The sequence below is a fragment of the Protopterus annectens genome, chromosome 9.part0, assembly GCF_019279795.1.
Source record: "Protopterus annectens isolate FY-2018-M chromosome 9.part0, PAN1.0, whole genome shotgun sequence".
Lineage (NCBI taxonomy): Eukaryota > Metazoa > Chordata > Ceratodontiformes > Protopteridae > Protopterus > Protopterus annectens.
In genome coordinates this window covers 1,517,087,848-1,517,107,475 of record NC_056743.1, presented here as the reverse complement: position 1 = coordinate 1,517,107,475, position 19,628 = coordinate 1,517,087,848, and the positions used below count along the sequence as shown (strand labels likewise).

The 19,628-nt window shown below is 39.6% G+C and overlaps 1 protein-coding gene across 2 annotated transcripts in view; it reads left to right on the top strand.

The window, feature by feature from the left end:
• LOC122812149 (E3 ubiquitin-protein ligase TRIM39-like) overlaps nucleotides 1-19,628 on the top strand; it is a 180,188-nt gene that overhangs the window by 107,894 nt on the left and 52,666 nt on the right. For both annotated transcript variants that reach the window (XM_044084460.1, XM_044084461.1), the window contains exons 3-5: nucleotides 13,501-13,731; nucleotides 14,720-14,742; nucleotides 14,821-14,933. In XM_044084460.1, the coding sequence (XP_043940395.1) occupies nucleotides 13,501-13,731; nucleotides 14,720-14,742; nucleotides 14,821-14,933 (367 nt within the window). The remainder of the gene's footprint in view (nucleotides 1-13,500; nucleotides 13,732-14,719; nucleotides 14,743-14,820; nucleotides 14,934-19,628) is intronic.

Genomic DNA, 19,628 nt, shown 5'->3' with positions numbered 1-19,628 from the left:
CTCTTAGTGTCTATACTTTGGCTGGTTTGTTTGCTTTATGGAATGCTGCTGCTGATTTGGCTTTACTATTTTTTTTGGAAACTTCAGTAAGACATTTTCCATCAACTAAATTGTTGGAGCTGCAGCTGTTAGTGTTGACGGCTTACAGCAAGAGGTTCTCCAGTTTGATTCTCGGTTGGGGTGTCTTCTATGTGGAGTCTGCATGTCCTCCCTGTGGTCGCGTGGGTTTCCTCCCACATTCCAAAGACATGCTGCAGGCGAATTGGACATCCTGAATTGGCCCTAGTCCTGAGTGTGTTCGTGTGCGTGCCTTCTGTGAAGTTTGGGTGCCGGGTTGGCAACTCGACACCGTTAAAAACTCCACTGCCAATCGTTCTGTGAACCGATGATCTGCTGTGGCGACCCCTAATGGGAGCAGCAGAAAGATGAAGAAGAAGATGTGTACTATCTGCTATGGAGTTTGCTCTGCTTTGCTCTCTGTTGGCTATTCCATTACAGCCATAGTACATTGTATTTCTGTTTCAGCATATATTTCCTTTCTGTTGGTGATCTGTTTTGGCACCAGCAAGGAACTTGTAAGGATTTTTTGCAATGTCAACAACTTTTTTTATGTTTTTTTGTGGATTTCCATGGGCTTAAGAACAGTTAGTTTAATGGGTCTGCTGAATGAGACAGTAATTGGAAACGTGATTATTTTCCTGTTAACTGTCCTAGCATTTTTTTCATGACTTTTTTTACCATTTATGTTATAGCTGAGCTTGTTACAGAGTTTGTTGCAGTCTGGCCTGTACTTCGCTGAGTTTTTGTATGTTAAATAGCTATTCACATTTGTAATATGGCACTTGCTTTTTGTGTCTTGTTCCATCTTGTAGTAACAGAGCTTAGGGGTTAAGCATCTTAATAAAGTTGAAGATGAAGTAGTATAGTGTAGGCCCACGGGCAGAGGTGATCACTTGTGGAGTTAGTGACAGTCAGGTTTGCAGTCATCAATGAAATTTGTCAGCCATAGAGTTTGACTTCAGCTTGAACTTCAGAGAAGTATATATCAGAGAGTGAATCAGATACAGAACCCAGTGGCATACCACTGGTGACAAGGCTTTTTGAAGAGTGTGCCACAAGTCTTTACTGTGTGGATGCTGCCTGTGAGCCAGTTAGCTATCCAGTGGGTTACACAGGAGTTAATCAGTTATACCAGAGTGTGGTATATAGATTTGCCACTATGAAGTCACTCAGTCACCTCTTCAAAGAAGTCCATCAGATTTAGTAGACAGGACAGAGCCTTAACAAAGGTGATTTGACTTGAGTCAAGGCCTTATAGACTGCCAGTATCCTGGTTTATGTTATTCATTATAATATGTTCCATGACTTTACAAGTAATACGAGTGAGGCAACTTGGTCTATAGTTCCCAAGGTCAGTGGTAGGGCCATCTTTGTAGAAGAGGTACCACTACGGCTATTTTGTGTTTAGTGCTGGCCAGGAGACAGCATGGTACATTTTTCAGGATCCACAGAATCAGTGCTTTTGGTTTTGGAGAGAAAGCAGTTAGAAGCTAATCAGAGGAAGCCGGGAGTGTGTGTGTGTGTGTGTGTGTGTGTGTGTGTGTGTGTGTGTGTGTGTGTGTGTGTGTGTGTGTGTGTGTGTGTGTGTCAGAGTCTGAATGGCAAGGGAGGGTGTGTGTGTGTGTGTGTGTGTGTGTGTGTGTGTGTGTGTGTGTGTGTGTGTGTGTGTGTGTGTGTGTGTGTCAGAGTCTGAATGGCAAGGGAGGAGAGGGGAGCATTTGGAATTAAACTGATCTGCATGTATATTTTTAATGTCCTCTGTGATGGAGAAGGTGGCATGATTTGTGATATTTATTACTAAATATTTTTACTTCCACACAATAGAAGTTGAGGCAGTATGTAAACTCTATTTCTATCTTTGATTCTTTTTGCCTATTTGTTTAACTTGCACTTACAGAGTGTGCATTCCTATGTTTCTCTCTTTCTCTCTTTCAACATGTCAACTGTACCCTAGTTTCAGGATGCTATATTCTGTTTCTAATGTTATCAAGTGCAAAACTTTCATTACTTTAGCTTTTGCTCTTTTCTGTGTTATAATCTTAGTGATATTTTTGTATCTGTATATTTTTATACTTTTCTGTGTTTGTATATGAAAGTTGGCATTATAAGTACCACCTTTGCCTAGGTCATGGCTGAAAAAGAGTCCTTAGACCAGACTACCACCACCAACTCAGTTAATGAAGTAGATAAGTCTGACACCCGTTCAGTTCTACTAACCATAACAAATGTGTGCCAGTCATAGGAAGAGACATTGCAACTCCTTCTAAAAATGAACATTAATCCCATTCTGCCAGACCAGTAAGATCATTGGGTTTCTTCCACATTTTTGGCTCAGAGAACATGGAAAAATTCAGACCAGTTTTAGAAGTTGGTGGTCTCAGCATCTTTATAGTAGTGAAAATGTTTGGCATAGCCATTGTCTAGACTGTTCTTTTTCCCTTATTGAGAGGAAATTGGATGTTCTGTCTGGACTTGACACCTAACTGCGTGACAAAGTTAGAGCACCACCTGAATGTTCCCATTCTACCTTGTAGGCAGTGGTCATTTACAGTTCTGGATGTTGCTGTTTGGTCTTTTGTCTGCCTCAGGAGTGTTCACTAGATAAGACTAAGACTGCACCCACTTGTCTCAAGCATTCCTGTACCTAGGCAAATTATTTCTTTTGGCCTACTGTACGTGAGAGCTCTTGCATGTTTTGCAAACCAGTATGTACCAAGTCTGTTGGGTTGACACTTGGAAACATTGTCTGGTTAAGTGGCTTGTTGGGAAGCAAATCCAAAGAACATGAGGATCCTTACTGGATAAGGCAACTGATAGCCTTAATCCTCTATATTAAATTTCTAGACAGTTGTGTGTTTCCTGAGTATGTTGGCAGTTTCTTTCATATTAGTTCCTTTTGCTCACCTGCATGTCTTCACTCTGCAGCGGGCGTTCAGTGGTCATAAGAATGGAGCTCAGAGAAAGATTTGTATCCTGCATCTAAGGCCGTGTTGCAGAGCTGCAGCCTAATGGACCTCTCTATCGAGCCTTCTAATTGGGTTCATTTGTCCAAACTGATGGCAGCTATCCTTTCAAAACTTACAACACCTCCAGCTGGAATGCAGGAGACATTTATGATTGTCACTTGGTCCAGGACCTGTGAGGTATTCACAAATTCCATCATACTTGGACCTGCATTCTAGTTTATTCTGTGAACATGCTAATATACAAGCAAGAGGAACAACATAGGTTTCTACCTTTTTAAGCAGAGAGGCAGTACTACCTTTGGAATGGACATTGAGCTTGTTATGGGGAGTAGACATTTCTTTAGTGGATCATCTCATTTGGAAATGTCTCTTCTTTTATGAATGGGCAGAGGTTCTCACTGAGACAAGCTGGATTTTCCAGAATTTGAGTTATATAGTAGTATATGTTTTTGCTTTCCCTACTAGTACCAGATAGATAAAGTCTTCATTCTTCTTTTTTCCCAAAACCTGTAAACGGATGTCCTCATACACCCTTGGGCAAGTCTTTCCACTTTCCCCACTATTTCTCATTTTCCCATCATTTAGTTGTATTGCTAGTGTACTAGCTCATCTGAGTCACCAGTAGTGGATGCTTCTGCTGTTGACCACGTCTCGACCTCTTTTCTGACTTCCTCAGGTCTAGAAGGATGCTGATTTGGTACAGTTAATCCATTTCTGTGGACATTCAGGCTTACAACCCAGTTCCTTCAATTTCCCTTTTTGTATACATGTATGTATGTATGTATGTATGTATTTATTTATCTCCATTGGATAACCTGGTAGATAGACAGTTTACAGGCCTTTTTCAGCCACAACCCAAGCACCATGGTGCAAGACACAAACAGAGAATTATACATGGAATAAAGAGTACATAAGAGTTATACATAGTACAGTAACAAAGTAGAGACAAAACATTTGTATTATATTTACATCCTAAATGCAAGTATTATTATTTACAGTATGTATAAATAAGATAGGCCCATTAATTGCCTGGGCTTCTGTCTTATTGGAAGAGGTGCTTCATATTTTGAAGACAACTTGAAACTCTTCTACATGGAAGATCTGTGAAGTCAAAACAGTGCATTTCTCCACTGACTGAGTTAATAAGAGCGTCCTTTCACCTTAGCACTGTGGCATAATCATGGTCCCAGATTACCCATCATCCTTGGATCATTTAAGTTTATTTTACCAAAAAAGCAACCTGAACTTGAGGACACAAATCCAGTGTATTCAACTAAGCGCTTTTGTCTCAGACAAAGTCCTCACGCCCGGGTTGCTTTTTTGTAGTTTAAAGTGTTTGTGGAGTTTATTTCTTCGTTGTTATTTTACCAGCAAGGTACAACTCTGTATGATGTCTGATTTTATCATGTGGAAGATGGATAGTCGTCTGCAGTTATCACACTTTTTAGTACCTTTTTGTGACATTTTCTGGTTCTAACCACCAGACTGTGGTACTCTGCTTCCCTTTGTGATCTCAAGTTTCAACTGGGAAAAGGTTCCTTTTTCCAACTTTTGAACCTGAGAGAAATCTTGTCAAGGAATACTGATTTACTTATCACTGTCACTTCTACAATGTGCATTTCAGTGCTGCACATCTTGTTCACACAAACTATGTCTCATCTTCTCCAACAGCTAGGTATCTCTTGCAGCTAACCCAGAAAGTGTTAGCTGTTACAAATGTTAACCAGTCCTTACAGTTTCCCATCTTTTTTGTAGCTAAATCTAATTCTATAGAGTGTTCTTCAAGCTGTAGAAGCCCTTAGACAGTTGTATTGTTGTACTAATAGAACAGATGCATTCAGGAAGGACCAACAGCTGTTTATGTCCTTTGTCAATAGCAAAGATGGTTAAAAGGTGTCCAGCCAGTGCCTCTCCAAGTGATTCACCAGCTGTATCTCCTTTAGTTAAGACAAACATGACACAGCCTTTTGGGTGGCCACAGATGTATTCTTCTTGGGCAGTGGCCACTTCGATTTCTTGTGGAATGTCTCAGTGAATGAGATATACAGCTGCTACGTGGTAGACTGTACATATTTTTATGAAACATTATAAGCTTGATGAAGGCAGTTTTTTTCTGTAGGGCTGTTTTCTGTCATATGCTACCATGGGATAAACCAAGAACTCGATTCTAAGGTAATCTTACTGCCAGTGTTTCAAAATTGAATGCAGGAAAGATAAGACTTTAGCAGTGTAATTGTTCTTTCCCACCTTCCTACTGCCTTGGGTTGCTAAATTCCATTTTAATTAACAGAGTTAATATTCTAATGTTTACCTTAAGTAATATTTCTGTTATTTGTCCTTTGTGTCAGGCAAGATCTAGTTACCTAATATTTGGACGTAACCCATATCATATGGCTGTGGAAGCAGCCCAGGGGTAGTCTCAGAAAACTGAGGGGAAAAATTATGTTGGATTAGTTGCTGTGCATGACAGCAAGTCCTAAAAGTAACCCCCCACTGTCAGAGTGTTGTTTTATTGCCATCAAGTCCACACACACACACACACACACACACACACACACACACACACACACACACACACCTGGGAAAGGCTGGCACAGATTTAGTAGCCATGACCCCTTCTGCCCAGAGCATAAGGTAGTTACTGCCAACAGACACTCCAAAGGCAGCTACTCTAAGGCTCTTACAAGGGTACCCAATTATACTCAGTGAAATTAATAATAACACAAATGGTAGGGTTTTTGACCCACAGTATAAAGACAAAATGATCGATTTTAACAATTGGCTAAAATTTTGGTGTCATTCAAAGGGGATCCAGTGTCTGTCAGCCTGGGATGACATGCTCGACAAACCACGTTGCTTCGCTAGGGACGGCTTGCACCTGTCACCCCTGGGCTTTCGGATATTGGCAAAGGCTCTTGCCACCCCCATAGTGCCTTTTTTAGGCAAGGCTCAAAAGTCAAACCCACCTCCATAGACAGCACAAGGAACAAGAAACTAAGGGTAATGCTGCTAAACGCCAGAAGTCTTAACCTCAAGATACATGCACTCGAAGCTCTCCTCAGTATGGAGAACATCGATATCTGTGCAGTGACAGAAACCTGGTTCAAGGCTCCAGAGAGCACCCCAGCACTACCAGGTTATACCTCACATCATGCTTTTCGGCCCCAAAACCCAGACCGAACCACAAAAGGAGGGGGAGTTTCCATATTTATCAAGGATATCCACACCTCCAGGTTAGTGGCATTGCACGAAGTATTGGAGACCATCCATGTGCAACTGACAGTGGGCAAGACTGCTTTTCAGTTTATAGCATCCTACAGACCACCCTCTCAAAGTCAGGAATCCCACTCGGCTTTCCTGAAAACATTGGAGAACATGAAGATCTCTCTGAACACCATTATATTGGGCGACTTCAACTACCCAAACATAGACTGGGAGCATTACTCAAGCCCCAGCACCTTAGCCCAAAGGTTCCTGGAATTTATAAACTCAAATGCTATGGAACAACTAGTCACCACTCACACAAGAGGGGAAAACATACTAGACTTGATCATTACCAACATGGGGACTCTATGCTCCATACCAGAAGTATATCCCTCACTGGTAAGATCAGACCATAAATTAATTTCATTGGATATCCACATCCCGACCCCACCCCCCGCCCAGAAAACCACAGTGAAAAACTTCTCAAAAGCGAACTTCACACTTCTCAAAACCGAAGTGGAATCCTTCAAGGCCCCAGAGCCAGTGGAACCTACGGCCCAAACTGCAGAATCCTATATAAACGCATTATACGGACATCTCCAGGAATGCATGGATCATGCGATCTCAAACAAAATCAAGACCCAATCATCCAAAGGCAGGCGTCCAGTCTGGTGGACCCCTGCCATAAATAAACTGTACAACAGAAGGAGGAAGCTACTACATGATAGAGCAAAATCCCTAAAAGGGAAGGCATCTCTGATCAGTACTAGCAAAAAATTACGATCCCTCATAAAATCCTCCAGGGCTACCTTCGAGAGAAAAATTGCACAGGACACTAAAGACAATCATAAGGCTTTTTTCAGTTATGTTAGGAACCTGGGATGCAACTCCCAGACTTGTTCTGAGTTGATTCTAAACGACAAAAAATACACTGAACCCACAGACATCGCCAATATCCTGGCAGAGAGGTTCAGTGCAAACTCCCCCCCCCCCCCCCCAAAAGAGCAAGTATCAATCCCGGCAGAGTGCAGCCTCCCAAACATCTCTAATGCTCAGGTGAAGGCCGCCCTCTCCAAAGCAAAAAACACTGCTTCCATGGGACCAGATGGCGTCCCAGGTTGCGTCCTACATGAACTCAAAGAAGAACTGCTGTACAATCTCAGCCTCACTACAGGATATGTACCCAAAGAATGGCATACAGCAACAGTGGTCCCACTCCACAAAGGTGGCGCCTCTGCGGACCCTGGAAACTATCACCCCATAAGCCCGACTAGCCTAGTCTGCAAGGCTATGGAGAGGATCATCATGGAACTCATAAACAAAGACATTGGGGACCTCGAGACACTAGATCCGTCCCAATTTGGCTTTGTCAAGGGCAGATCCTGCCTTTTGAACCTGGTCGACTTCTTCGAAACAGTCACCAAGGCCATAGATGAAAGGAAGTTAGTCCACACAGCCTATCTGGACCTCGCAAAGGCATTTGACACAATACCCCACTCGGGCATCATAGATAAGCTATCCAGCCTAAATATAAACCCCTATGTCACAAGATGGGTCGCAAACTGGCTCAAAGACAGAACCCACAGAGTCAGAGTTGCTGGAGCCATGTCGGACTCGAAACCGGTCACAAGTGGCGTCCCACAAGGTTCTGTCCTGGGACCTGTCTTGTTCAATATTTACTTTTCTGAGGTACAGGCCAACGTGGGAGATCTATGGCTCACCAAGTTCACAGATGACTTCAAAATGGGCGCCATAATCGACTCTCCAGCTGACACAAACATCCTTCAAAAAGGTCTCGCAGAGACGGATAACTGGTGCCAGAGCCATGGTCTAAAGCTAAATGCCAAAAAGTGTATAGTCATACTCTTTGGCAAAAACAATGTGCCCACAAATTACCACATAGGTGGTAACCCATTAAGTACAGAGAAAGTAATTGGGGATCTGGGGACCCAAGTTGATAGCAATCTCTCCTTTGACAACCACATTGCCAAAATGGTTAGAAAGACCTTCTACATAGCCCACCCCATCATGAAAGGATTCACATGTAGATCAAGAGAGGTAATGGTGCCCCTTTATTCATCCCTCATCAGGCCCATCATAGAATACAATGCCCCCTTTGGGATGTACCTTACCCAACACCTGCAGCAATTAGAAAGACCCCAAAAGTAGCTCACCAGGAGGATCAAGGGACCCAAACAGATGCCATATGCTGCTCGGTTAAAAAAACTCCAGCTCTACTCAGTTGCATACCGCCTACTTCGAGGTGATCTATGCCTGACATATAAAGCTATGTCCAACCCAGAATTAATGGACATGCTCCACCTCAGTAAATCTAAATCCCTTAGAGCCACGCGCTTGAGGGACTTGAACCTCAGCACAGAAATAAATAGAACATGCTGGAGGGACAGATTCATAACCCAGAGGCTCCCTTCGCTCTGGAATAGAATTCCAATTCATGTTAGGTAGAGCACCTCACTGACTCTCTTCAAGAAGAATTTTGATGAGTGGATGGGGGATCGTAGGTTTGTCCTGGGGATTTCTTCCGTGTCACTATTAGACAGAGGCACAGTAAACTAAACTTTAAAAAGGGCACAGTATACTCAAATCAAGGGGTGGCGTAAGCCAAACACCATCGGGCTAGGCTTATAAATGCTCTAGGGCAGATAGCCTTGTATGAACCTATGAACCAATGCAGTAATGCTTTCAGGAGTGGTCACAGAGTCACCAAATAGATATGAGTACTGTCAAAGGTTACAATATTTTCTAAAGGACCAGCCACAATGAAGGTTTAAATTTATTTAATTATAAATAATAAAAGAACATGAAAATACTAAATGTCTATTTATGATAATCACCAGAGTTTCAAGCACAGAAAATATTAAAAATAACACAGGTGGACAGGTTCACACAGTTACAGAAAAACAATACTTAATTGATCCCACTATTTTTTGCTGACTGATCTAAAGAATTATTATCAATGGGCAATTACTAGAGCAAGGCAAGATGAAGTAGGTGTGGAGTCCTTCTATGTCAGGTTCCAAAAACAGTGCCCTGAGACTTCAGTCTCACCTAGTATTAAAACATTTTTAGTGATGGGTTACAGAATTACATCATGTACATCTGGTCATCTGACTTCTGGTTCCCATGCTACATCCTTGGCTAGAAGCTGCCAGGATTTAGGACATATGTGTCAGTAATACACACACACATAGGGCTTGATCTATTGCAGCGTCTGGAAGTCATAAAACAATTTCAAACCTCCACCCTTCCAGGGAAGCAATTAGTTCACCCTAAAGACAATATAGAAAGCTTCCTAGTACAGATGTTTTGATTCTGGCTGCATTGAGAACTGTAAGATACAATTGTTATGGCCTAAGCCAGGTAATTTAATTTCAGAACATCTTTCAAAGTTAGCTGCACCTGGACTGTGATTAACATCTTCTCTTCCAGTTTCCTGTGTTACAATATATACATTTAAACAGTTGCAGTAATACATGTATATTTCTTCCTTTGTTGCATTTTTAACACAAGCAACTTTACAAATACGTTTTCAGCACAAACATCTGTACAAATCAGTTTGATATTCAGATAACATATAATTCTTTACTAAATTCCAACTAGCTGTGCTGGCATATATTACACATCTACTGCCCTACTTCTCCTGGCATAGCTGGCAATGCCTCGCATTGTTCCGGGGGGGGCGAGAGAAAAACACATGCAATGAAGGGAAGTGTAAGGGTTGTCAGAGTTGTACCTTCTAGATTAGGAACAAGAACAGTGAGCTGCTTCTGATCCAGAATTTAGAGTAGTGCTACACATAATAGCCTTGGAGATGGTGGAATAGTGTTTAGATTTAGTAAACCACATTTATTTATGCATAGACTGCTGCCCAGGGAAAATGTAGAGTTCATTAGAATCAACATTTAAGCATTTTAGTTCATGGTAAAGCTGTATCATAAGAGCAGAACATTACTACTATTTGTTTTTGTATTTGTAGGGTTTTAATTGATGCTGCCTGCCATTGCGCTGATTGGTAGTTGTTAATATATTGTGGTACTTAAAAATGAGCTTAGTCACTTAAACATGTAGGGAAGGGGTTGACCTCTAAATCTGTGAAATATGTCCAATATAAATCTATATCGTCTTTCAGTGGAACCATGCTGAATGACTTTTTTTCATTGTTTTTTTTCCTCTCTTTTTCTGCTGATCATCAAAATTCCTGCTATGGGTCTTGAGTCCATTTGTTTTCACACCACTGGGAAGTGCCAAGTTCTGACCAGAGAGTCTGTCAGCCGTGAAGTTGTGGAGGTGGTTTGTGCATTTATGGCAGCCCAGCAATAAGGGCGTTTCTAAGTGAAGCCCTAATCCCAGCTGTGGTGGCTGATTTCAGCATTAAGGTGTTACGCACTCTCCCTGTCCATGTGCATGCTTCCACACTCACCTGCTGTTGAGGACTTTTGATATTGCCTTGGGTTTGCCAACTCCACATCTCCAGTTCTGACCAGTTTAGTGCTTTGCAAGCCTCTGTTTTGGATAGTGATGATCAGCCAATTAGAAGCCATCTCTCCCACCTCCTACAACAGGCTAGCTGGGGGCAACTACTCACTTCCATTTCTCCTGTCCAGCTCTTACAATGCCCATGACATTGTTCAAACTCGGGTTGTCTGGTTCATAGTAAGGGCTTTATTCCTTTTTGGCCCAGAACTGGACACAATGTTTATGTTTGGCTAGGAAAGTGTGGACTGAGTTGTAGCACTCTGTTGCAGTAGTAGCCACAGAAGATCCATAGATTTAATGTATTAAAACAGTGAGGGCAGATTAGGAGAGGGTTTGCAGCAACATATTTTATGGGCACAGTAAATTGCCACTAAAGGCTCCAGCTGCAGTTATCTGGTGAAGTGACAGACAAGTACCAGTCCACTCCTCCATGTGGAGTGTTACTTGTATTGTAGTGTATAGTTAAATTCTTGTTGTAGTAAATTTGTATGCCATTTGCCATTAATTCATTTCAAATAAAACAGATTCATAGGCACAGATTGCTAGTTGGTTAGAGCAGTAAAAATGAATTTTAAAAAAGACAATTTCACATAGATCCAAGTATTTTTATGTATTGTGTAAACATATAAATATATTGATGCATGGTTGGTGGATTAACTGGCCAAAGGGGTTATTTCGGAGATTATGTTTGAATTTTTTTCAGGTCAACAAACCCAAGGGTGGGTATTTCTTTGGAATACCCAAAGTGCATAAAAATGAGCAGAATCCGCCATATAGACTAACTGTTGCAGCCAGGGCATCCAAGTTAGAGCCCCTATCTAAATTTGTTGACAGGGCCCTATTAAGGTTGTTACAAGGAACCAAGTCATTTATTAGAGACTCAAAATATTTTTTGGACAAAATAAGAAATTTAGAGATAGACAAAGATGACATATTAGTTACAATAGATGTGCAATCCTTGTACACCTGCATCCCTCATGAAAAAGGTTTGGAATGGGTAGGTTTTATGTTAGTTGAAAGTCAGCAATTTGAAGTAGGGGAAAGTAAGTTTATTTTGGAAAGCATCGAACACATTCTGTCGTACAATTTTTTCACCTTTGAAAATGAATTATTTTTACAGACAAGGGGGTAGCTGTGGGGGCAAGGATTTCACTCAATTATGCCAATTTAGGTATGGCTTATTGGGAGACCAATCTCTTGCCCCACATAGCAGTGTACAACAATCTTTTATGTTATTACAGATTTATTGAAGATTTGTTTTTTGTGTAGAGGGGCACACAAGGCAATTTAAAGGATTTTGTTAAAGAAATGAATAACAGCACAAGTTTTTTTTAGATTTTCATTGGAATATAATTTTTTAGGATTAGTTATTTAGATTTAGACATCATTAAGGAACAAGGGCAACAGACATTAAGTACAGTTATAAGTTACAAGAATGTGGCTAGCAATAGCTTACTTCATTACACCAGCATGCACCCTATGTACGTCAAACATAGTGTAGTGAAGGGGCAGCTGATTAGGGTACAGAGACTTGCAAGTGATGCTAGCAAAATAGATAGATTTGTGGGAGAATTACATGAGAGGTTCAAGCACAGGGGGATATCCCAGTAAGATAGTTAACAACTTATTAGGATTGGAAGGTGCAAGAAAAGAGACAAGGGAAGGAGAAGAAAGGGTAAAGCAGGATAAAAATTGGCAAGCGGCCATGCCCTTAATCTTCACAGTGGACAGTGAAGCCATCAAAGGAATTATTAATAATAATTTGTGGATTTTAGTAGCAAATAAAGCAATTAAGGCTATAGTGGGAGAAGAACTCATATACATTAACAAAAGGGCTAGGAATTTTAAAGAGATTCTAGAACATAAACATGCACCCAGTAATAATAGAGTTGAGGCTATGTATAAGTGTTTAGACTGCAAAGAGTGCAGATTTATAGCAGTATAGCAGAGGGACCTTATGTAGAAGTAAATACCTATGAAAAAAACATTATAGTGCCACGTAGGTTTACATGCAGTTCAGAATTTGTGGTATACATGGCAAAGTACCTATCATGTAATTCCTTCTACATAGGAAAAACCAATAGATCACTGAGAAGGAGAATTTATGAACATTGTTATGGAATAAAAAAGAAAGATTACAATAATGCATTGTTTAAACATACATCAGAATGTCCCAAGTGTTCAAAGTTTTTGTTTTTGGTAATAGACTATGTTTCGCCTGATTTTAATGGAGACAAAGAAGTAGAGCTTGAATACAAAGAGCTCAAATGGCAGATTCTGCTCAATGCATATAACAAACCTGGTCTCAATAGTGGGGTGAATTATAAAATTGTTTTACATAGAAAAGCAAAATATAATAAGTGCAAGCAGAACTGCAGTTTTGTAAGTGTCTTATAGTAGTGTTTTTAGTTTATTTATGTTATTTGTATAAAATACATTAATTGGTTAATTGAATAGTAATTTTTTGTTGCTGAAGTGTATTTAAGTGTTTGCCATTGGGATTATGGGTGTTTCTGATGAAGGCCATTTTCATGGTCGAAAGCGCTTAAGCCTGTATTTGTGTCAATAAAAGAAAGGTTTCTTTGGGATTTACCACCTGGCAGCTTTTGGAATTTATTGCAGCATCCTGCAAGTGTTTTTTATATATTTAATTTTGAACCTTCACTTGTACAGAGTCATATTTTCAGTTTGTTTTTCATTCATATTATGTAAACATACTATATTTTTAGTAATTTTACTTAATAATTATTAATAATCTTCTCTTCCTGAACAGAAAAATGCAGCATCGGTCAGACAGAGGATTATTACTGAATTTGAACAGTTGCATAATTTTTTAAATGAACAGCAACATTTTTTTCTTGCTAAACTCGAACACGAGGAAAAGAGAATTAAAGATATACTCAACGAAAACTTAAAAAAACTTTCTGAGATGAACTATGAGATAAACAGACTTACTCTTGAAATTGAAGATAAATTGAGATCCCAAGACAAAGACCTTCTTATGGTAAGAAAAGAAAATTTGCCCGATGTCCATTGAATTCTGCATTGTTTAAATCTTAAATTCTTAGAATGACTGAATCTATTAGGTTAACACATCCAGCATTATCCACAGACAGTAACCAAGTGCAAGGTATGTTAATTTGTAAACATACAGATAAAATGCTAGGCGTTATTTTTTTTTAATTATTGTATGGCAATAAATATAATTTTAGTTTTTCATCTTGCCCAAAATAAGTGCTTTGTGTATAATGTTTTGTTCTGTGACAGTGACTGCAGCGTTAGTATTAAACCTGTTGTGTTGTATTACTGCATATGTGCATTCAGCATCATAAAGTCTAGACTTCAGCATCTGTAGATTAGGAAAGTGTGACTGGCATGTGGAGGAGATGAACAGAATCAAAAGAAGGATGTACAGTGTCTGTTGGGAGTGAAAGAGTTTAAGATTAAAGTAACTGTTGGAGTGTATGGGGCAGAATGAACATTTAGAGAAAAAAAATAAGAAGGCATATAGATTGCAGACTTTGGGTGGCTGACACAAGGTAAATTACCAAATTCTTCTTTTATATTGAAAGAAAGACCAATCAGAAGAAGACTGAGGGAAGAGTTTTACCCTGGAGGAGAGTAGTTTGGTAGCATGAACAATGAACATTGCACTGTCATTTAGCATAAAAAAGTGTTTCAGTTAGTCATGCAGAATGTCTCAATAAAGTAGCAGTGAATTGAAAAGACTGTTATTTGACTTTGTTAGCTTGGAGAATGGCACTTTTTGGGTATGAGTAGTTGAGTAAAATGATATTCTAAAAGAGCTATTGGTAAGCTAGATTATTATTGATAAAAGTTTGCTGTAAAGTACTTTATACATAAAATTATGTCCTACACTTTTTTTCATGGAAATATTTGCATCTGTTTTGCCATTCTAAAGATATAGTCACTACTATGTAGGGCAAGTTACTGATGTTTAACACATTCTTTTTTGTTTATTTTATATACAGGCTATTGGAGACACTTTTGAAAGGTGCAGTATATTTTAATATTTATGTTTTTATGACCTGTATTTGGGGGCTTTGTAAAATAAATATGCACTTTTTTGTAGGTGTGATATGGATTTCCACATAAACAATATGACTGAAGGATTGTGCATAAAAGAATGTAGCTTCCCTCTACAGTATACTGTGTGGAAACGTATGCTAAAGGCCATTAACCCAGGTAAGTGGTGCTTATCTGATTATAACTATTCTTGATTCATTGCTTTGTGGTCCAAAATCTCATGAAGCTCACATTGATATTGCTTTGTTGTAAATTATTTTGGCTAACATAGTGATGCAGCTCTTAGTTCTTCCATGTCCATGTAGGTTTTTGCTTGGAAATGTGGTTTCTTCTTACTTAGTAAAAACATGACAGTAGCTGACTTGGTGACCATGTAAATTGCTTGTAAGTAAATGTGAGATACATGTATGAGTGCATGTGTGTGTTTCTCTGTGTCTGTGTGCACACATGTCCTGTGATTCACTGACATCTAGTTGAAAAGTAATTACCTGTCATGTGACCATTGCTTGCAAGGATAGGCTCCAGGTACCCTGCAACAACTAAATAATGTAAAGCAGATATTAGGGAATGAATGAATGAAGGACTAACAGTGATAACCAAAGATATTCTGTGTAAAATAATAGCATTGCAGATGTGTCTTCATTTATTCTTCATTCTTATTCTTTATTCTTCAATTCCGTACTTAATTAGTATGTACAATATCAACCATAAAAGGCATATACTAAAAGCAATACATGATTGTAAAACAAATTATGCTTTTATGTGATCTACTTTTGATTTCTGTGGATGTTGAACTTTCTTGGTTGCCTCTGGGAGTATGAACATTGGATGCTGCCCTGTTTGTTTGTAGGCCTTATGTATGCTCCTTTCTAGAACTGGGCTTGTGTGCTTCTGGGCAGTGGTAACGGAATGGAAGAATATCTTAGAGGAGTCATGATTTTCCTCAGTCCTCCACACTTGCTGCATAATTCTGCATGCACAGACGGCCATGTTTGCTAAGTTTGAGTAGGTAGTGAGTAGGTACACGTTACCGTCTTCATATAAGAGGTAAAATATCTCTGCCCCATGCTGAAGATGCTCCCTACTGCTGCTTCTGCATTGATGAGACTGGGGGATTAGGTGGTCCTCTGTTTTTCTGGGGGGGGGGGGGTTTGGGGGCTTTTTTGTTTTTGTTTTTTTTACTGCATGCATTGTAGGACAGGTCAGGCCACATTATGTGTGTTTTCTTTGTACATGGTCTTCTTTTTTCTAATTTGAAAAATGGTTCATTAAGCTTTTATGGTAGTCTGAGAGGGGATTTTCAGAGAGGATGTGCTGATTAATTAGTAGGAGGAGTTTGGTGGTGTTTGTGTTACTGTTTCAAAGCTAACATTTACCTGTGGTTTTATCCCTTTTATGTGAATAGTTGAACATGTACTGTTATGATATTCATTCTTACACAAATATTCTGTCTTTGGATCATCTACATATTTGTTTCTTTATTATAATCCTTCCTCCCCTTATTGTGATACCGGCATGCATAATTTTATGATTATAAACATACATATAGGTTTGTAGGTAAGTGCTCCGCTATCAATCTGCTGACTTTTACAAGCCAAGCCAAAATAACTATTTAAAAGTGCCCTCCAGCTTCTAGAATGGAAAGACAAAATAGGCTGGGGGAGTACCTGAGACTGCTCAGCCAGTTGTCTAAGTTTACCTTGAAGGCAGCAAGGGTGCTACTCTGCTTGACATGTAATGGAGGTTTGTGCCAGAGTTGAGGGATATGTTAAAATGTGACTGTCCTGCCAGTGTGTGTCTTATTTATTTGTTTAATAATGTTTAGTTCCATTTCCTGGATATTTGAGGTCCCATTTGTTCTCTGAAGGAAGAGGAGATCAGGGAGTGTTGTATCTTTCGTGGCTCGAAAGGCTGGTCATAAATCCCCATGAAGAAGTCTATAAGACACAGAGACAGAGTACATAGAGAGGACTGACAGCCTTTTCTTTAAACTAAGATAGTTTATATCCCTGTTATTTTTAGTTTGATTCTCTGCGGTCTTTCAAGTTGAGTGATATGTTCAGAGAAATACATGCCAAATTCTGCATTATATTCCAGATATGAATAAAAGGGAATTAAGACTTATTTGGGTCTAATGGAGATACCCTTGGAAATTAAATGAGTCAGATAGAAGGCTTTCTGAACTACTGTAGAGACATGATGGCAAAATGGTAAGGAATTATCAGCAACTGCAGAGATCCCTTACAACAGTGTCTGATTGAAAGGTTGTCACCTGTATGATATGTGAAAATGTTTCATTTGCCAAAATGAAGTATGCTACATTTTTTCACATTTCATTTGAGACCATTGTCCTTGCACCAACTGTCAACATGGTCTAACCCATGCTGGAGCAATTGTGAGTCAATGGAAGATCAAATAACAGCACCGATACAGCAAAACTGAATTTGCTTTTTTTCCTCTGTGAAGCACCATGAAGTTGGCATATATAAGATGGAGGAGATTGGGGTGCTTCTCCCCTCATTGGGCATGGAGAACTGCCCCCCCCAAAAAAAAAAGCTTTATTTTTGGTTTTCTGAACACTGTGTTCAGCAAAACCGTTTCATACTTTTGGCATTCAGTGTTGTCCAACAAATTGGCATGAATCCATACAGGCACATCACAGGTGTGTATTTGTATGCATACAAGTTTGTTTAGATTTATTATAGTAATTAATTTCCAATGTTCAGGATGTAAAGGAACAACTTCAATGAATTGGTAAGAGATGATTCCCTTAAACTCCCAGGCTGCCTCAGTTGCCAAACACTTTTGAAGACTTCCTATTTGAGGAAGCCAAATGTCAGTGTTTACATCATTCACAAACTGTTATAGAACTCTTAAAAGTGTATCCAGTTCAGAAGATAAATCAGAACTTCAGCTCTTCTGCTGTGCTTTATGTGGTTTCTCTTAGTTTAATTTCTCCAAGTTTTATTATGACCTTTTGATGTTGGCTGAATTGGCACTGCAAAAAAGACAAATGGAAGTAAAATGTATATACATAGCTTTTTTTACAAGAGATAAAGCTCCATGTACTTATCCATGTTGGGGTCTTTGCCCCCAAACCTGTTACATATTTATATTTCTCTCTTGAGTTCACACAGTCAGTAAAAGAAAGCAGAAACCCAGGAATCCATTGTCTATTTTCATCTCAGTTCAGTCTGTGGGTTATCAGATCCAGTTGGATCCGACCTTGGCTCTTTATGCCAGAGTATTGGATCCGAGACCTCTGATTCCTCCCCTACTCACAATTCCCTCCTACTGACTGATTTACCACAGATCTTGTTTGATGCCTGTTTGACCAGAAGTGTCCTCTAACAGCTCCAGCAGATTCACGATAAGTGAAAGTAAATTTTGGCTGGAATCTTTTCTACTTTCTTTTTGAATAGTTGTTAGTTTTATATAGTGTTAGGATTAGGCATAGATAGTTTTTAGGTCAGTTAGATAGACCCTTTTCAAGTTTTCCTAAGTGTGCTGTGTTAGAAATTTCTAGAAGGATTCATATTTACGTATTGACATATATACTTGTATAGATACTAATACTTTAGCTAGGATAAGTAGTTGATATACTGTGCCCTTTTTTCAGTGTGCTTTATATAGATATACCTATATACATATATATATATATATATATATATATATATATATATATAGTGAGAGAGAGAGAGAGATAAATGTGTGTGTGTGTGTGTGTGTGTGTGTGTTTTATAAAATCCGGGTCCTTGGCAGCTAGTATTCGCACACTGAAGACGCTGCGAGCGAAACCGGCCACCGGACTGTGTATTTATGGGCTGTTTTGGTTATTAAACAGTTCAAACTCTGCTGACTGTGATTTTTTTATGTCGTGAGTGCTGGATTTATTTGTGGATTTTATATATATATATATATATATATATATATATATATATATATATTGTCTGACAAGTCCACTGGGTTCAAGAAGTGTACAGCCAGTGGATACAAGTTACCCCTCCAAGACCTCCATTTCCTCAGTGTTTATTGTCTAGGTCCCTCTCATCTACAGGATAGTTGTAGAATCTGTGCTACTTTTGATACCAGAGCACTTCAAGGTAGAAGGAAGAAACTTATTCTTAAAGGTTTACTTCCCCCTCAGACAGGGTCGAGTATGTCCTGGCCAAAGTACCTTCCACTTCTCCATCTATGGATAAGAAGAGGGAGAAAGAGAGAGAGAAGGAAATGCAAAGAGACATTGCGAGCTAGATCAAAAGAGAAACCCAGATACAAACAAGATGAGAACAGACAGGAAAAGTGGGTAGAAAAATAAAAGAAAAGATCTCCAGATCCAGAAGCTGGATCTGGCACCTAAGTTGTTGAGGTAGTCGAATCCACCTCCAACTCTGATCCGAACTCCCTCCCCGAAACCTACCTTTTTTCCAGGGCTGGTCAGCTCCAGACTTCATTCACCAGTATTTCAGCAAAAACTACCATCGGGACCAGCATCTGTAGCTGCTGCTTTGTTGTTTGGTCATTCCACCAGAAGTCAAACCACACTGGATGTTAGCCATATGATGAGGCAATTCTTGAGTACATAAATTCAGCTGGGTCCCTCCCGGTGCCATCCCTGAGGAAAGGAATGGGAGTGTACCTTTCGACATCATCCAACCTTTTTCTGACACCATCTCCATTTCTGGAACCAATGATTATGGGTCCTGAGAACATAAATTCAGCTGGGAGCCATCCCAGTGCCATTCCTGAAGAGAGGGATGGGAATGGGCCCTTCGACACCATCCAATTTTTTTTTGACACCATCTCAATTTCTGGAACCAATGTTTATGGGTCTGAATCTTTGTGCCACACTGG